Source organism: Equus przewalskii, chromosome 6, assembly GCF_037783145.1.
Source record: "Equus przewalskii isolate Varuska chromosome 6, EquPr2, whole genome shotgun sequence".
Classification (NCBI taxonomy): domain Eukaryota; kingdom Metazoa; phylum Chordata; class Mammalia; order Perissodactyla; family Equidae; genus Equus; species Equus przewalskii.
The window spans coordinates 71,100,864-71,119,404 of NC_091836.1; the positions used below are offsets into that span (position 1 = coordinate 71,100,864).

Genomic DNA, 18,541 nt, shown 5'->3' on the forward strand with positions numbered 1-18,541 from the left:
ATCATGTTATCTTTTAGATTTTGTTTATTTATTTTAAATTCGTCCAAAATTAAAAAGATACAGAGAATATAGTGAAAGGTAACCCTCCCTCTCTTGTGCTCCCAGCTGCCAATTCTTGGAAAAGGCAGTTTCCTGTAAACCCACCCGGGGGCACTCTGTGTTTATGTGTGCATGTGTGTATGTATGTGTGTACGTTTTCTTTAACCCCAATGTTTACATCCTAAAACACTGTTCTGCACCTTGCTTTTCCACCTAACAGTAAATCTTTAATTTTTATGAACTTCAGAATCTGCCTGTCTAAACAAATTCTGGGGGGTCATTTTGGTTGGGATTGTCTTTTTTTTTTTAAAAGATTTTATTTTTCCTTTTTCTCCCCAAAGCCCCCCGGTACATAGTTGTATATTTTTAGTTGTGGGTCCTTCTAGTTGTGGCATGTGGGGCACCGCCTCAGCATGGCCTGATGAGCGGTGCCATGTCCGCACCCAGGATCCGAACCTGCAAAACCCTGGGCCACCGAAGCAGAGCATGCAAACTTAACCACTGGGACACAGGCCTGGCCCCAGCTGGGATTGTCTTATAGCTTAACACTGGAAGAACTGATGTCTTTACAATGTTGAGAGCCGGCTTACCCAAGAATGTATTTTTGTTTGTTTTTATCTTCCTTTCTGTTCCTCAGGAGCCTTTTAAAAAATATTCACGTAGTTCAAAATCTGGGTGATAGAAACACCTGTGGAGTGGAGTGCGTCCCTCCCAACCAGGGGTGGGTTTCCAGGAAGCTGATGGACTTGAGCTTCTGGATCCTTCCCGGGCCCAGAGAGGGGCCCGGGCAGTGTGTACACATGGTCTTGTGTCTTTATAAATTTTTACAAAAGTAAGATACTCTTTTTTTTTAATTAAAATTTTTTTATTGCAATGTAATTCACATATAACATTTATGTTAGTTTCGAGTGAACAACATAATGATTTGATATTTCTATATATTGCAAAATGATAATCTTGTATTTTTTGTAAGGAGGGCATCCAAATTATGTCAGCGTCAGGCCCTGTGAAATCTGGCGCTGCCTCTGCTCCCCCGGTCCCCTCAGCCCTCAGTTTTCCTCCTCAGAGGCAACCAGCCCCACCTTGTCTCCTGTGCATATTTTCAGAGATGTTTTATGCAGTGACCAGTAGATGCGTACCTATCTCTCCTCTCCCTTTGTTTTTTTTTTCACTACCTAAAAGGCAGAGTGTTATATATACTGTTCGGCACCTTTCTTTACTCACATGACAACATGTCAATATGTAAGAAGTTTTCTCATTTTTTATGGCAGCTCAGTATTCTATTGTATGACTACACCATAATTTAGTTAACCATTCTCCGATTTATGGATATTGTGGTTATTTCCAATCTTTTGTTTTTATATGCAGCACTAAAACCATAACCTTCTATATGGTCATTTCCAGCGTGTGCCAGTAAGACTGCAGGAGACGTGACTGAGGGTGGCTGGGTTGGAGAGCAGAAGCGCTGGGGCTGTCCCAGCTGCTGTGGCCCTGCCCTTGAGAGGCACTCCTGCTGCTGGCTGCCGGGGAATGCCTCACCTCTCACCGCTTAGTGTGGGAGGTTAAGTTCCTTTTCACATGTTTGAGAGCCATTTATATTTCCCTTTCTGTGAACTTCTCTGTTCGTATCCTTTGCCCATAATTCCGTTAGGTTATTGATCTGTTTTGTATTTCTAGGTGCTTTTCAACTTTTAGGAAAATTAGCCCTATGTTTGGCATATGAGTGGCAGACATGCCCTGGTTTGTCCTTTACCTCTTGGCTTTGCTTATGGTGTTGTTTTTATCATGCAGGAATGTTTGATTTTTTTCTTTTTTTTTTTAAAGATTTTATTTTTTCCTTTTTTTCCCCAAAGCCCCCCAGTACATAGTTGTATATTTCTCGCTGTGGGTTCTTCTAGTTGCGGTATGTGGGACGCTGCCTCAGCGTGGTCTGACGAGCAGTGCCACGTCCGCACCCAGGATTCGAACCAACGAAACACTGGGCCGCCTGCAGCGGAGCCGAACTTAACCACTCGGCCACGGGGCCAGCCCCAGGAATGTTTGATTTTTATACAGTTGAATATCTCACTCTTTTCTTTATCCTTCTGGGTTTGTAGCATTTCCAAAACGCTTTTGCCTCTCTGAGATGATTTTTAAAATCCTTCCAGGGTTTTATTTTTTATTATGAAATCTTTGATTCATCTCTAATTTATCCTGTTGTAAGGTGTGAGGTAGGGTCCAACTTAATTTGTTTCTAGATTGTTCCACAGCTCTCCCAACAACTTAATACTCCGTCTTTTCCCCACCAGCTTGAGTTACTTTTGTTGTATACCAAATTCTTATATGTATTTGGGTCTATTTTTTAATTTTCTGTTCTGTTTAAGTGCTGGTAGCATGACTGTTTTAATTAATCTGGCTTTATATATTTTAACGTGGTGAGGCTGATTCTCACTCTTTACCCTTCCTTTCCACCATCCCCTGCTTTCAGAATTTTCCTCGCTCTTCCTGCCTGTTTATTTTTCCACATGAAATTTCCAGTCAGCTTGTCTAGCTCCCCAAAAAAATTCTGTGTGTGTATTTAATAGGATTGTGCATATTTATAAATTAACTTAGAATTAATATCTTGGTGATGTGGAGCATGCTATGTCTTTCTGTTTGTCTGGATCTTCTTTCTGCCCCTCAGTAACACTCCAAATTTGACTTCGTATAGATCTTGCACATCCCTTGTTAAGTTTATTCTTGGTGTTTTTGTATTTTGTGCTGCTGTTGTGAATGGGTTCTTTCATCCTGGTTTCTACCTGGTCGTTGCTTATGAATAATGATTTCTGTTATATTAATTTTGAAACCAACTATCTTACTAAATTCTTTCATTGTTTGTAATAGTTTCTCAGTTGAGTTTCTTGGATTTTCCAACTCGAAATTCATATTATTCATATTCATATATTCTCGTAGTTTGTATCTTCCTTCCTAATTTTTATACCTTTTTGTTTATTTTTGTTCTCCAGAACTTTCAGAGCAATGTGAGTAATAATAATAATAATAATAATAATAGTAGTAGTCATAAAGAAATGGATATCCTTGTCTCATTCCTCACTTTAATGAAAGTTTTTCTATTGTTTTCCCATTAAGCGTGGTGCTGGTTTTTACTTTAAGTAAGGATCAGTCCTTTTCTATTTTGGTAAGGTTTTTAAGTATGCTGGGTACTGAGTTTTAGTGTCTGTGGAGATGATCAGATGACTTTTCTCTTTTGATCTGTGAATCGCTGTCTCTCTGTGTTGTCCGTTTCTGACTCTTGCCGGGCCAGGAGCTCTGGAGCATGGGGGTAGGACCTGAGTCTCCATGGCCCAGTATGAGACTCTTTCAAATGAACAAACGAATGAATGGCCTTTTATACATTACCTACTTTCCCACCTTGGTGGTGGGAGGGGTGACTCATTCACAGGGCCAGAGCCCCAGAAGCTTGTGATGCTGGGTTGACTTACCTCCTCCAGCATTCCGCTTCCTCCAGGGGCATGGAGGTGGGGTGCGGCTCAGCCCCTAGACTAGGCCTGCAGGGGGTCCAGCCCTGGTATCCTGCAGTCCCACGTGTACTGGCTAAGCTCCTGGGCCTGGCCCTCAGCTGGGAACTGGTGCCTCAGAAGGAATCAGGCCCTTGCCTGGGTTGTGCAGAGGGCAGTAGAGGGTGTGTGTGCCACACACAGCCATTGCCAGCCTCGCAGCAGTGGCTGAGGCTGTGGATGGGGGTTAGGGGTGGTACCAACTCTGGGGGTCCTGGAGGGCTTCCTGGAGGAGATGTGAGCTGGCTGCTAGGAAGCCACAGGGGTGTGATGGAGGGTGGGGGTGGAAGTGTCAGGTTTCAGGCAGAGGGAAAAGCGTGTGTGTTCAGAGACCTGGCGGTACCTGGCCTTGCCTGGCACGTGAAGCACAGGGGAGAAAGTTCAAGGACAGAGCTTGACCGCATGGCATTGGAGAGCCACAGAGGGTTGCTCATTGAGGAGCTACACCTGGTTGGTCATGCCTCTCACCTGTGCCCATCTGTCTGTTCCAGGTTGGGACAGAGTCCTGCTGGCTGGCCTCTGCTGGCAGGAACCATGGCAGAGGCCGGGGATGCAGCTCTGTCAGTGGCTGAGTGGCTGCGGGCTCTGCACCTGGAGCAGTACACTGGGCTCTTTGAGCAGCACGGACTGCTGTGGGCCACGGAGTGCCAAGGCCTCAGTGATGCCCGCCTGGTGGACATGGGCATGCTACTCCCCGGCCACCGCCGCCGTATCCTGGCTGGCCTGCTCCGTGCCCACACGCCCCCAGCCCCTGCACCCCGCTCCACCCCACGGCCCGTGCCCATGAAGCGTCATGTCTTCCGCTCACCGCCTGTGCCCACGACTCCACCGGAGCCACTACCCACAGCGGGAGAGGATGAGGGGCTACTGCCTGCCCCACCCATCCCACCCCGGAGGAGCTGCCTTCCACCTGCCTGCTTCTCCGCACCGTCCACAGCTGCCCCGGACCCTGTGGTGCCCCCACTGCCCGCCAAGCGGCATTTGGCAGAGCTAAGCATTCCACCTGTGCCCCCCCGCACTGGGTCCTCCCGCCTGCTTGTGAGGTGAGTGGATGCCATCCAGGGTGGGAGGAACATGGCAGAGGACCCTAGAGGGTGGAGGGGGCATTTGTGGCCTCTGGCACTGGGGTAAGAAAGGTGCCTCGGTGGAGGGAACAGCATATGCAAAGCTCAGAGCTGGAAAGCGCCGTCTGGGGCACTCTGAGCGGACGGTGTGGCTGACTACTGAATGCTGGTGAGGCTTGCAGATGGTCCTGGTGGGCCATGCTGTGAAGGCCAGGGGGGCAGCGAGGAAGGTTTTAAGCAGAGTGATCGGCTGAAAGCTGACTGCTAGAAGGATGACTCTGGCTGCTGGTGAGGTTGATGGGGGAGGAGGCTGGGAGACCAGTGAGAGGGCACAGGGCCAGGCGAGAGGCCCCCGTGTAGGCTGTGCTAACACGACTGCAGAGAAGGAGGCAGACTGGAGCGAGAGCTGGCTCCTAGAGTGCATGGGACTTGGGGATAGCCTGGGCACGAGCAGAGAAGGCACGGGGAGACACAGCAGTATCCAGGTTTCCGTTTTGGGTGGATGGTGGTACCATCACTGATCTGGGGACCCAGGGACAGAAGTGAGTTTGAGAGGAAGTCTGGAGTTCAGTTTGGGGCCTGGTGAGTGTGAGATACTGGGAGATGGGAGGACATTCTGGCATCAGGAGGTAGCATCTGGAGGAAATGGGGCTTCAGGTGATGAGCCTAGGATGGGGAGCCCAGGACGGAAATGACCCTAGGACCAGGAGCCCAGGACGGGGAACCAGCACGGAAATCCAGGATGGAAATGACCCTAGGATGGGGAGCCCAGGACAGGGATCCAGGACAGAAATGACCCTAGGATGGGGAGCCCAGGATGGGGATCCAGGATGGAAATCCAGGACGGAAATGACCCTAGGACGGGGAGCCCAGGACGGGGAGCCAGGACGGAAATGACCCTAGGACGGGGAGCCAGGATGGGGAGCCCAGGACAGGGAGCCCAGGGTGATGAGCTCACTGTGGGGGAGCAGAAACTGCCCAGGGCCTGCTGCTGTGCTCCTGTCTTCTTCCTTCACACTGCTCCTGCCAAATGTCACCAGCTCCTGGGGACACTTCTCAGGCCACATCCTATTCACCCTTCCTCCTCCTCAGAACTCTTTTCTCCCCTCCTGGCTCCTAGTACTCCTTGAGTTTCCTCCTACTTCTGTGGACATTCCATTTTAACCTCCTTCACGTGTGCCCGCCCTTCCTGCCATTGGCTGGCGTGCCCAGCCGGGAGGGAACATCCCCAGCTGGGGCTGGATAAGTATTCAGGGGTATAGTGGAGATTTATTGTAGAACTTGGATCAAGTCAGTCTAATCTGGGAAGGCTTCTTGGAGGAGGGAGGGATGTGCAGAGAGAGGTCTCCTGGTCCTTACTACAGTCATGTGTCAAACCATAGGGGTGTATTCTGAGAAAGGCGTCGTTAGGCAATTTCATCGTTGTGGGAACATCATAGAGTGTACTTACGCAAACCCGGATGGTCCAGCCTACTGCACACGTAGGCTCTATGGTGCTAATCTTATGAGACTGCTGTCGCATATGTGGTCTGTCACTGACGAAATGTCGTTATGTGGTGCATGACTGTGCTGTGCACTATGCTGGGTGCCCTGCTTACACAATCCCGTTTCTTCCCTGCTCAGGCCTTCTGGGGGATTTGTGTCCTGTTTTCAAGCAGAGAAACTAAGGTTCAGAGAAGGGAGGAGAGCACTGGCTGGATCCATGTCAAGTAACGCTCAGGGAGCCCCTGTGGGAGGGTCTGGAGGTTTTCCCTGCCCAGAGAGGGGCATTAAGTAAAGGGGCCTTGAAGGCCGAGCCAAGGCTGTGGTGTTTTGAGGTTTGATTGGTGGAAACACAATAAGGGTTTGTGCCTTTCCAGGTTCACACAACTTGGGGGCAGTATTGGGGTCCCTCCGGGAGCCTGTCTTGCAGCCTACTTGGCAGTTTCTTGGTGCCATTGCGCCCTCTAGTCGCCATTCTCCTGCATGCAGGAGTAATTTCTATTTCCTTTGACTCCATCATCAGGATGGAGAGAGAGAGAGTGTGTGTGTATGTGTCTGTCTGTCTGTCTGTCTCTAGGGGCGTGGGAGTGGGTGAACAAAGGCAGGAGGCAGGGCCTTGTCCATAAGGAGCTCACGAAAGCCCCCAGTAGGGGAATGGAGGCCTGGGTTCCAGGAGACTGGATATCTGGGGCAGGCCCAGCTAGCTGTGACTCCGACTAAGAGCTGCTCTGGGCCTATTACCCCATCAGGTGCCCTCCTTGGCCCTCCTGGTGCTAACGTCTGAGTTCAGGAGACTTGTTGGCTAGAGCAAGGGTTCTGTCCACACCCCAGGGTCCTGGCCCCCACTCTCAGAGTCCCAGTCTGAACTTTACCACTTGGCCAACTTCTAGGGGAGGCCAGGTTCCCATGGTCAGGAGTCTGCCCCTTGTAGCTAGAGGACCCAAAACTCATTCCATGCTGAGAGAACTTATAGACAATTCTTCATTACAGTTTGGGACTATTCCTTAGGGCAGAGCGTAGTGGAAGGTGAGCTGCCCAGCCTGGCCTCCTGTGTCCTGGCCACTTTGACATTTGGGATTGTGGGCATCTGCTGTCCTATCACCCTGGGCTCCCGGGGTGTCCAGAGTCTTTAAAGCTCAGTGGTAGGAAAGCTCGTGGCAGATGGAGCCTCATCTGTGTGTAATAGGTGAAGGCCAGGCAGGTGGGGGCCAGGCTGGAACCTGACTAGCTACCCTGTCCCCTCACAGCCCCTTCCTGTGACCCCAGGCTCCCTGGTACACAGTGGAGGACTGCTCAGCCTGGCCTGCGCCTGCCCCCCTCACAGGAGTCCCCGTTTTCTGAGATTCCTGTCCTCTCTTGCACCCTCTAGTGACTCTCACTCTCAATTTTAGGGCCTCCTACACCAGATCATGTGGTGACTGAGTGAGCATTTCTGTCCGGCTCCAGACCATCACCAGGCTCTCCAGCAGAATTTGGGATTCTCTGCTGTGTGTACCTGTGTGTACTCTTGAGGGAGTGACTCCATGTGAGGGCACACCTGGCCAGTTTGTGTGTGTTTGTGCAAGCTGTCAGGGTAGTAGCGTGTCTGTGTATTCACACGTCTGCACAGGTCCTAAGGGAGGTGACGTGTGATCCTAATATGTACACCCATGTGGGGATTTATGCAGTTCCAGTGGTGATGTGTGTGGTGTGTATGCCTGTTCATCAGGGCCTGTGTGCACACACACGTGTGCCCACATGTCCTGGCCCAGTGGGGACTCCAACAGCCCCAGTCCATTTGTGAGTATGTGCTGTGGGTGATGTGAATTGGTGTGTGTATTTGTGCGCTCTTAGGTGTGAGCCAGTTTGTGTGCCTGTGTGTGCCTGTGCTGCCAAGAAGATGAACCCACTAGAACGTCAGCTCCATTAGGGCTGAGATCCTTGTGGATTTTGTTGACCGCTGAATCCCCAACGTCTGGAGCAGTGCCGGGTGCCTAATAGGCCCGCAGAAAGTGTACGTTGTCTGAGTGAATAGATGCAGCTGCAGGAGCGTCCCTGCTGCCAGGCGCTGAGTGTATGTGCTGCCCATGCTGACTGAGCACCCACTGGGTGCCCTCAGCACACATTGGACTGGACAGTAGGGTTAAAGGGCCCTGAGCTCAGCACCCCAGATCCCTTCCCATTACCAACCCGTGCTGCCCCAGACATCTTGGAAAGAGAGAGGACTTCACAGAGAGGGCTGGGTCCCCTCCTTCCTGTCGCAGCTGGGTGAGGCCTCTTAAAACCACGCTCACCATTCTGCTGGGCCTGGGAGGACACCACTTCCCCCTTAAAGGGTCTGCACCTCCACCATTATTTAAGCATGTAGTAGAGAACTTGCTGATGAGTGCAGAGATGCTGAGAAACTTGCTCAGAGTCACGCAGCCCTGCAGAGGGGAAGCCCGTGTTCAGACCCTGCCTTCTGGCCTGGGGCCCAGTCTACTCAGCTCCACGTATCATAGATGTGAACCTCTGAGCCGGCTTCCCCGAGAGTGGCAGAGGGATCATTTCCAGGGTCACTCTGCAGAGCCTCTCTCAGACTGCTGTGGGCCTCAGTTTCCTTCTCTGATGCCTGGATGCCTGGCAATACCTGGGGCAGAGAGAGTATTTGCCCAGAGCGGGCAGCTGCCAGCTGGAGGCAGACTGTGGGGACTCCCATCCATACCCTTGACTGCCCTGAAGCCCAGCCAATCCCTGGACTTCCTGAAGGCTGATCACTTGTTGTCAGGGCAGAACTTGCTCTCTTCAAAGAGCCTTTTTCCCAGCCTCCTTGTGAGGGTGGGGAGGGGCCAGCCAGGGCCAGGGCTTCCTGGGCGTCCACTCTGTAAGGCTCTGCTAGACGGCACTGGGGTGGCTTGTCCCATTCCAGCTTGGAGTGGGGGGGCGGCCTGGGGGCGGGGAGGAAGTGTCTGCCCCAGGGGATTCTGGGTGACTTTTCTCTCTCAGTCAGTGTTTTCAGGAAGTGTGTGTTGGCCCGGGCTGCAGGGGGTGGGGGAGGCAGAGAGCAGGAAGCCAGGGGAGACCAGAACTGGATGCAGGGGGAGAGACACGCACACACACACGCACACACACACTCTCACTCACTCTCTCCCAGACAGATCCACAGTTGTACACAGAAACACACACGCAGACAAGTGATCACAGACACGCAGGGACACGAATCACAGGCACGCAGAGCCTACCTGGACCCAGACAGTCCTCAGACACACCCCGGGAACAGGGGCCAGGCTGTCTGCGAGCCCAGCCAGGTCGGCCACAGGCTGCGCGGCAGCACGCAGCGCCGGAGCACTTGCTGGGCCGCCTGGCCAGAGCCACGGGCGGCTTGAGGGTGAGCAGGGGCAGCCCTGGGCTGGGCTGTCAGGGGGGCGGGAAGGAGGAGATGGGCTCCTTCTGAGGGCCTGGGAGGGTAGGAATCTCTGTCTGTCTGTCTGTCTGTCATCTCTGGCTGGGTTTTCTGTGGTGCTTTTCTCCTTACTCCCTTTTTTGCTCTCAGAATTTTCTCTCTTCTTTCACTTTCTCCACGTTTTCTGTTTTTCCCCTGCTCCTTTTCTCCTTTTCTCTCTTCCCTTCCCCTGCCCTGGGTTCCCAGGTCTCCATCTCCGCATGAGCCCCTGTCCTGTCCACTGGGATCCACCGTGCCTGTTTGCTGGGCCGCACAGACTGCTCCTCCGTGGGATCTCTGCCCTTCAGGGACCCAGTGCTGATCTGCTCCATTCTGGCTCCCCCACCCCCCTGAGGACGCCTCAGGAGGCTTAGGTGTGCTTTCTCTCAGGGTCAAGTTACAGGGTGCAGTGGCTCTGGGAAGCTCCCAGCTGACTGCCTTGCCTGTCCCCTGAGTCCAGAGTGACAGGGAGACCTGCTGAGGGCTGGCACTTCATCAGTGTGGTTCCCACTCCTCCTTCCCAGGCTGGGGTGCAGTGGGTGCCTGTGTTGTTGGGGGGCTGGGCTGGCCTCCCCTCTGCCTGATTACTGTGGGTCCCTAATGAGCTCAACAGCGTGTGCTCAGGTCCCTGGGGACATAGAGGTGCCTCTCACCAGGTCCTGTCCGTGCACCTGGCCCTGGCCTGCACCCCTGGCTCACCTTTCCGTAGGGCCCAGCAGACACCTGCACCTTCTCTTCCTGCCGGGCCAGCCCTGGGCTGGGCACCCGGGATGGGGGAGAGGGGCTCAGTACAGTCCTGAGCTCCCTGAGGGCTGAACTTCCTGCCCCTGCTGCCCTCACCAGCCGGCACAGGGCCAGGCCTCGGAAGTGCACAGAGCTGCCCTGGGAGACCCAGGCCTCTGTCTCCTCCTGCCCACGACAGCAGGGCTGGCCTGTGGGGAAGCTCAGTGTCGGCCTGGTGGTAGATGTGCCATGAAGGACCCAACAGTATGTGTAAGCTTAGAAGAGGGAGCAGTTGGGTGGACTTCCTGGAGGAGGAGGCGTGTCCTGAGCACAGTGGAGTTGATGATCCAGGTCATTGTGGGGATTAAATGAAAAAAGGCCCCCAGCAGAATGCGTGGCACATAGTGGGTACTCAGCAAGTGCTAGTTGTTATTTCACGGAGAAGTGCTAAGAGCTGGGTGAGGCATTGGTTGTCAGGGTGGATACCTGGTTAATCGGGCGCTGCTCTATGGAGGGGTGGGTGAGCTGCTGACCTTCTCTAGTGATCAGGACATGAGTAGGGTTGTGGTCATTCAGTCATTCAACACACACTCGCTGAAGCCCTCTCTGTGTTGGATGATGCTGTGGCACAGAGAGGGATTGGCCTGAGGGGGCTCCCAGCATGTGCAAAAGCTGAGAGGCATTCTGCAGACATCACATCTAAGCAACTGAAACCCCATGGAGGGCTTCTGTGCTGCGGCCTGGGCAGAAGTAAACAGAACAGAGCAGGGAGTGCTGGAGGGGCTGACCTTCGGGTCTCATGATGTGAAGGAAGGGCTGGGGCAGCCACGGAGGAAGCAAGAAGTGTAGGACTGAGGGCCAGGCCAGGGCAAGAATGAGGAAGTGAGCGGCTGGGAAAGTTTTCCCTATGGGAAGGGGCCGGAGATGGATATGTCCAGATCATTGGGCCTGACCCCGCCTGTCGGCCCCGCTGGTGAATGAGAGTCCAGGGGTGGGGATTTGGCCAGGTCCCTCTAAGGCCGGCCTGTGTGACACTTTTGTGGGAAGGTCCTGACTCCAGGACAGGGTGTTGGCCTGGGTCCTTGGTCCTCTGAGGTCAGTTTAGTGAAGTAAACATTGACAGACATAACTGGACTGAGAGATCAGAAGTGTGAAGGCTGGAGGAGTCCCCAGGAGGCCCCAGCCCAGCCTAGGGCGTGAGGGAAAGCACAAAGTGGAGGGGGAGGATGTGTGATTTGGACCTTTTGAAGGAAGAGTAGGAGGTGGCCAGACAGGGAAGAGTTCCAGGTGAAAGGAACAGCGTATGCAAAGGCCTGAGAGAATGCCTTTCTGGAATGCAGCTCAGTCAGGGGTGGCTAGAATGTGTGTTGGGATGGGTTCAAGGCCAGTCTGAGATATTCCGGCTGCCCCACTTTGTGGTCCCCCTGCCCTCATGGTGAGTTCTAGTTCCTTTGGCCAGAGATTGATGTGGACAGAAAGATATGGAGGATGAGCCGGTGGCCACCCTGGAGGAGGAGGAGGCTTTGAAGCAGGTGCCTGGCTCAGCTTGTGGAGCCTGAGCCTCCTTCAGCCAGAGCCTTAGTGAGAGAGCTGTGCTGAGGACATGCAGAGTGGCTCTCCTTATCGAGTTATCAGTCAGCCTGGAAGCAGATCAGAGGGGACAGTGGGGCTCGGAGCGAAAGGACCTGCTCTATGAGGTCGCAGGCTGATGAGCAGTTGAGCTGGGATTCGAGCCCAGGTCTGCCTGGCTCCAAAGCTCCATCTCTTAACTAGAGTGACCACATGTCACGTTTAGCTCGGGACTGGCTCTATTTACACTTGTTGCCCTCAAGTCATTGTTAATAGTGCCTCTTTAACTTTCAGAAACATTCTTGTTTGTACGGTGGATTAGACGGTCACTGTACTCTTACTCATCCTGACTCGGGACCCTGCCATGGCCCCCAACTCCTAGATTTAATGTTGGCTTGTGTATCTGCCCTAATCCGGTACCATAGCCCTTCTTAGGCCGAGGACCCAGGCTGGGGTGCCTCAGCCCCTGCCCGGGAGTACCTGGTCTTGCTGTGGGCATAGTGGGGAGAGCAGAAGGGTCCACGTGTCACTTGGCTGGAGGAGAACGGGGCAGAAGGAGCGGGGAGCCAGGGGTGGGGCAGGGGGAGAGCAGCTCTGTGTGGGCATCTTGGAGGCTGCCTGGAGGACAGGCCAGTGAGCCGTGTTTTGAGGTGCAATAGGCTTTCCATGGGCTGGGGTGGTAGGGAGAGGGCAGTGCGGAGGGAGCGGTGTGAGCAGAGGCTTGGAGGTGGGGCTACGGAGCACATGTTCAGAGTTGGGGCTCCGGGTTGGGGCCAGTCTTCTGGTCTCGTAGGTCAGAGGTTGGTGGGAAACATCCCAGCTGGGCCTCAGCTGCAGATTGGAGCTGGGGCCACTCTTAGAGGTCCAGGCGCTGAGTGGCCAGAACTTGGGCTCGGTGGGACCATTCTGTGGGCACTGTCCCTTCCCCTGGGGTTTTCCTACATGACACTACTTCTCCTTTTCTGAGCCTGGCCCTGACTCAGCATGACCTGGGTCCCCTGTGGTAGGCAGGCAGGGGTCAGCCAGGAGGCCTCCTGGAGGAGGTGGCTAGAACAAGGCCTGGAGGTCTATGAGGGGCCCCCTTGCTCCCACCTTATTGGCACCTAGTCCTTTTCCTGCAAATGCTCTACTGGGAGGGGAGTCCTTTGCATCTGTTCCTCTCTCCCTTCTGTGGTCACAGTAGCCGTCAGAGCTGTGATCACATTCCCTCTTGGACCGAACGTCAATTCCACAGCTGCCTAGATCCTGAGTCGGGGTGGCCAGTGTGAGGAGGCAGCCCTCAGTGTAGCCCTCAGATCCCCGCTGTGGCCTCATTTGCCACCGATGGTTGAGCTTGCAGGCTGTGGTGCTGGACTACCTGAGTGCAAACCTCAGCTGAGGGGTCAAGGACACATTACTTCATGTCTCTGTGCCTCAGTTTCCTCATCTGTAAAGTGGGAGTAACAATAAGCCACATCTTATAGATGCCTAGCGATGAGTAAATGAAGGAATTAATGAGAATTAGTTAATCCAGGTCTTCATTTATTTATGAATCCCTGAGGAGTGCCGAGCATACACTCGTGAAGAAGGTCTGAAGGAACCCACATGCTGGGGAGGCAGGCCTCAGGAGGGGCAGATCCCTCGCATGGGCTCTAAGGATGCTCTGTTGCCACTACCTTCCCCGCAGCACTGGCCCTCAGTGCTGGGGCAGGTTGGGGAGCCAGGCCCGCTGAGCCCTGCTTGTCGGTAGAGGGGTGGAGTCTGTCCCCACCTCCTCTGGGTCGGTCTGGCTGGTCCTGGCCCCACAGCTTGGAGTTCTGCTCTCAGCTGATCACAGGCCAGGCCCCCAAGGGCCCCTTCCTCTTGGAGTCTGCGAGGCTGTGTGTAGTAGAGTGCTTTGCCTGTCGAGAAGTGTCCAAGGACGTTGTACCTGACCACCTGGGGGCAACACCTCAGGTCGTGCCCTCGGGCCTGTGGATACTCACAGTCTCTTCATCATCATTCACCCTTTCGTTTGCTTCCTTCTCAACCCTAATGGCCAACCTATCCACCTACCCACCTGTCCACCTATCCACCCATCCACCCGTCCGTCTCTCCACCCACCCATTTAACATGCTCTTGTTGCTAACTCAGCCAAGCCCTGTGCTGGGCTGTGGGGATAAGAGGCAAGTCCGATACTGCCCTGCCCTAAAGAGACTCAGGGTCAAGGAGGGGAGACAGCCTGGTGCAGCGCCCACCAGGGGGGATTCTGAAGCCCAGCTGGATATGCGGGCTCTCAGGACTACCGTAGGCCCACGTGGCCTAGATTCCCTGAGAAGCATATAGGGTGGGAGCAGCTGCCACCAGGTCAGTGGCAGGTCTTCCTCTGCTGTGGGGTCCTTGGAGCAGTCAGTGCCACCAGCCACATGGCTGTCCAGGAGCCATTTTATGTGGCCCTCCAGGGGACAACTCGGGGGGCCAGACTGAGACTCACAGCGGACAGGTGTGGGAGCCACCCTGGCTTACAAACCTCTTGCCCCAAGGAGCCAACATGTCTTCCAACAACCCCACAGGTGTGGTTTCAGGTCCCTGCACGGGATGTGCCCAGGCTGAAGCCATCACACTCAGCCGAGCCAAAAGCTCTGGCTTCTCCACCAGGTCGAGAGATCACTCACAGTTTCTCCCAGTCCAGGGGCAGCTCCTTACTCGGGCCACTTTTGGCCACTTTCGCCAGAGGCGTTGTGGTCTGGGAGCATGGCTGACCTCCCGCCTTTAGCAGGTTTCTGGGGGAACAGAGTAGGAAAGCCAGCTGCAGGTAGCTTCTCCACAGAAGGGGAGGGTTCTGTTCATTGTTCCCTGCACACGGAGAGGAGGGGAGTGCGGGCTGACAGGGAGGAGCCACAGGTCCTGAGAGCACACAGACCGGAGTCAGGACAACACCTGGACCAAAGGAGGGAGATATTTTTTAAAAAGTGTATTTGGAATAATTTGTCTAAAGCTCATAACAGAGGGGAATGTGGGCAGGGGGAGCGTGAGGGAGGGGTCAGGAAAGACTTCCAGAGAAGGGGGGCTTGAGTTTGGAGAGAAAGGATGAGGAGACATTCTCCAGTCAGAGACCAGGGAGACGGGTGTTCCTGGGGGAGGCAACAGCAGGAGCCAAGGCCTGGCATCCTGATCACGCCCAGCCCTTCTTGCCTTGTGGTGGTCATATGCTGTCCATCACTGTCAGGAACACTGGGGCCGTAGACCAGCCTGAAAACAACCTGTGGGGTAGATTGCCCACCCACCCTCATGCTCCTCACTGGCCCCTGCGGGATGCGTGGGGCAGGCGCCTTGTTCCAGCTGGTGGTCTTCGTGCATCCTGTGTGCTGGCATACGACACCCTTGTCTTGGTTAATCCTCCATCCACCCCACTAGGTAGGTGATGTAGTCCCCACTTTACAGAAGAGGAGACTGAGGTTCAGAGAGGCTAGGTGCTTGCGCCAGGACACACAGGAACTAATACTGAGGCAAGATTTAAATCCACATCTCTGACGCCAAAGCCCTTCGGGAGACACTCAGCCTGCAGGGAGCAGTGTGATCCGTGCTGTGACAGACTGGCTGTGGGAGCCCAGGGGCCCGAACCTGGCCTTGGAGTCAGGGAAGGGTTTCTGGGGGACTAATAGTAGAGACGAGGAGCTGTGTGCAAGAGGAGTCGGGTGGGATCAGGTGAGTTTGTCACAGCAATGTGGGGCCAGCTCACGCAGGCCAAAGAAGGTGCCTGCTGCCTTTGGGCTCTGGGGGAGGCTTGGAGGGTTTGGGGCCAGGGAGCGGGGCCAGGAGGGCAGTGTGGAGAGGAGGGCTCCTGTCTGAGTTTTGCTGCAGCTCAGGTGAGCTGGGGGCTCAGTGGGTTTGAGTCCTGGCCCTGTCGCTTGGTGACACTGGCCCAGTGACTCAGCTGTACTGAGCTCACCCCTTGGGGCCCAACTTTTGATCTGTTCCCAGCCTTCCCGCCAAGGAGGAGGAATCACTGCTGCCGCCACTGTCGTCCCCTACCCAGCCAGAGCCTGAGGAGCCCCCAGCCGCCTTCCCCCGGGGGCCTCCCCACCCCCCTTCTCCACCTCCCAGCGCCCCGGAGATCCCCCCGAAACCTCCTCGCCTGCTCCCAGAGTTCGGTGAGTGCCCGAGCCAGGCATGGGGTTCTGGGTGGGTGGCCTGGGACTGGGGCCCTCGAGAGTCTGCGAGCATCGCTCTCCCCTTTCTCCTGGGCCCTGCCACCCGCCCACTGTGTGGCCCTGGACAGTGAGCCCATTCTCTCCATCCTCAAAATGGAGACAGCACCAGCCTGTCTGACCTGCTAACTGCTGGGTGCCGGCATGTGGCAAACCTCTTGAGTTGCCCATGGTTTAAAGTCTGGGAGTATTTCCCAAGACTGAATGGTTTGCTTTTCCTTGGATTGTCCCCCTTTCTTGATCCTTGATTCTCTTTGGGTTTTTTAGCCTTTTTGACACAGTCCCCGCCCGTGGCCCCCCAGCTTGCTGCCTGTTCAGACCTTCCTGTGGCAGCCTGGCCTCTCCTTTGGCCACCCCCAGGGCCGTCCTATGAGGCCCGAGAATATAAATAGCACTTCCTGTCCCCTGTGCTGCCTCTTGAAAGCCAGGCGTGGGTGGCGGTGGGGTTCTCTCTCAGGTCAAGGGTGGCCTTTGTGAAGCCAGGCCCAGGTGCCCAGGAGGGGAGGCCAAGCTCCTTGCTTCTGAGTCTCCCCCTACCCCATCTCTCCCCAGATGACTCTGACTACGATGAGGTCCTGGAGGAGGGGCCAGGGGCCCCAGCTGGCGTGATGACCAAGAAGGTGGGGCAGGGTGGTGGTTAGGATTTGGGCTGGCTGCCTGTCAGCGTGGAGGGCGGGCTGCCCAGCTGCCTTTCAGACCCTGGGACCACCAGGTAGAGAAAGGCAGCGGGCTCCCAGGAGAGTTCCCTTTCCTCTTCACTGTCTGCCGTGCAGGCGGTCAGGAGTCAGGCACGGCCCCAGAGCACTGGCTGGGGGTCTGGAGGCTCTGGTTTGGGGCTCCAGCTACAGTCTTCAGCTGCATCTGCATGGCTGTGTGTGCCCTCTTCCCTCGGTGTTTTCAGCACATCTGTCTTGGAGTGTCTGTCCCTCTGTTTCTGTTTCACTTTCTGTGTCCCCATGTCACCCTTTCTCTCTGTGTCTTCAGTTTCCACCCTTGCGTCTTTTTCTCGATCCTTTTGTCTTTCTGTCTTCGTCTCTGATGTGGGCTGGTGCCTGCACTGATTTGCTCTGTCTCTGTGACCCTGTTTCCCTGGGTCCCTCTGCAGTCTGCCAGTGGGGGAGGGGAGTGTGAGGAAACAGAAGTAAAAGTGCTGAGTTGTGTGGGTCCGGGATGGAGTGGACAGAGGGGGGTGTGGCAGCCCCCGCGTGGATGTGATCTGGGCCTCAAAGGGAAGCATGACGCTGAGCGGGTCTTGGAGGACAGGAGGAGCCCCCAGTGAGCCGAGTCCCACGGGCCGTGCGTGTGGCCAGTCTCCTGAGCGAGGGGGAGGAACTGTCTGGGGATGACCAAGGGGATGAAGATGAGGATGACCACGCCTATGAGGGCGTCCCCAAGTGAGTGTCCGCTTCTCTTTGCTGGTTCTCCCACCCAGCCGTCCTCCTTCCCCAAGCCCAGCCCCCATCTCCTCAGCCCTCCTTCACAGGAGCCCCCACCCCAGCCCTCCTCATTCCATCTTCTCCCCCCCAGCGGTGGATGGCACACCAGCAGCCTGAGCTCATCCTTGCCCAGCAGCCTCCTGATCCCCGAGCTCCCACCATACCCCATGGACGGGCTGCCTGGGGGCCCCACCCCTGTCACACCGGTCATCAAGGCCGGCTGGCTGGACAAGAACCCACCACAGGGGTGAGTGAGGCCTGTTGGGTCCTGCTGGTGCTTGGCATGGAGCGGGCAGTACTCTAGTATACTGGTATCATGGACTCAAAAACCAGAGGAGCCAAGGTTATTTAATCAGGTCTCCCTGCAGGCAGACTGTAACCACCCATCATCCCCATCAGACCTATGTTTTATTACCCTTAAAGTTGGGAAGTCCTACTCTGAGTCTCATTTCGGTCACTCTTGCTGTAGGTAAAGTCTGTCTTCTCAGTGATCATTTGGGATCCTTCAACCTGGCTCTTCCTAACTTTGTATGTGGCTGCCATAGGGGGCTGGGGTAATCCTGGAACCTCCCCTCTAATCCCCAATCCTTTGCTTTGTTATCCCTCTGCCTCTGCCTCTCCAGATCTTATATCTATCAGAAGCGATGGGTGAGACTGGATGCCGATTACCTGCGATACTTTGATACTAACAAGGTGAGTTTCATGTTGGTCCCTGACGTGACCCGTGCTCCAGCCTGGTCGTAGACTGAACCCCAACACTGGACCTGGGTGAAGCTGAGTCCTCACCAGTGCTCCAGTCTGACTACTTGATGTGTGTCCTCCTGGCCTGTTGGGGAGCTGTGGGCTGTGGGCTGTGGTCAGGGTCAGCATAGGGGCTGTCCCTGACCCCCTCTGGAAGATAGGGCTGCAGCCTTCATTTCAGCTGAGGCTGAGGGTTCAGGGAGGGGCTGGGCCTCTGGGGGCCCCACCCCAACCCCTAGAGCTCCTCTCTTTCCCAGGATGCCTACTCTAAGCGCTTTGTCTCTGTGGCCTGCATCTCCCACGTGGCTGCCATCGGGGACCAGAAGTTTGAAGTGATCACGAACAACCGGACCTTTGCCTTCCGGGCAGAGAGTGATGGTGG

At 55.0% G+C, this 18,541-nt stretch overlaps 1 protein-coding gene across 13 annotated transcripts in view; it reads left to right on the plus strand.

The window, feature by feature from the left end:
- The window catches only part of ARAP1 (ArfGAP with RhoGAP domain, ankyrin repeat and PH domain 1), a 62,939-nt gene that overhangs the window by 17,679 nt on the left and 26,719 nt on the right, over positions 1–18,541 (plus strand). For 4 of the 13 annotated variants that reach the window (XM_070625870.1, XM_070625868.1, XM_070625869.1 and 1 more), the window contains exons 3-9: positions 4,067–4,618; positions 15,756–15,925; positions 16,535–16,602; positions 17,246–17,376; positions 17,510–17,665; positions 18,042–18,111; positions 18,417–18,537. In XM_070625870.1, coding sequence (XP_070481971.1) covers positions 4,110–4,618; positions 15,756–15,925; positions 16,535–16,602; positions 17,246–17,376; positions 17,510–17,665; positions 18,042–18,111; positions 18,417–18,537 — 1,225 coding nt within the window. In that variant the 5' untranslated portion in view covers positions 4,067–4,109. Of the gene's footprint in view, positions 1–4,066; positions 4,619–9,065; positions 9,468–9,728; positions 9,896–15,188; positions 15,480–15,755; positions 15,926–16,534; positions 16,603–17,245; positions 17,377–17,509; positions 17,666–18,041; positions 18,112–18,416; positions 18,538–18,541 lie in introns of those variants that run through there. The other 9 variants (XM_070625872.1, XM_070625878.1, XM_070625873.1 and 6 more) reach the window with 8 other exon arrangements.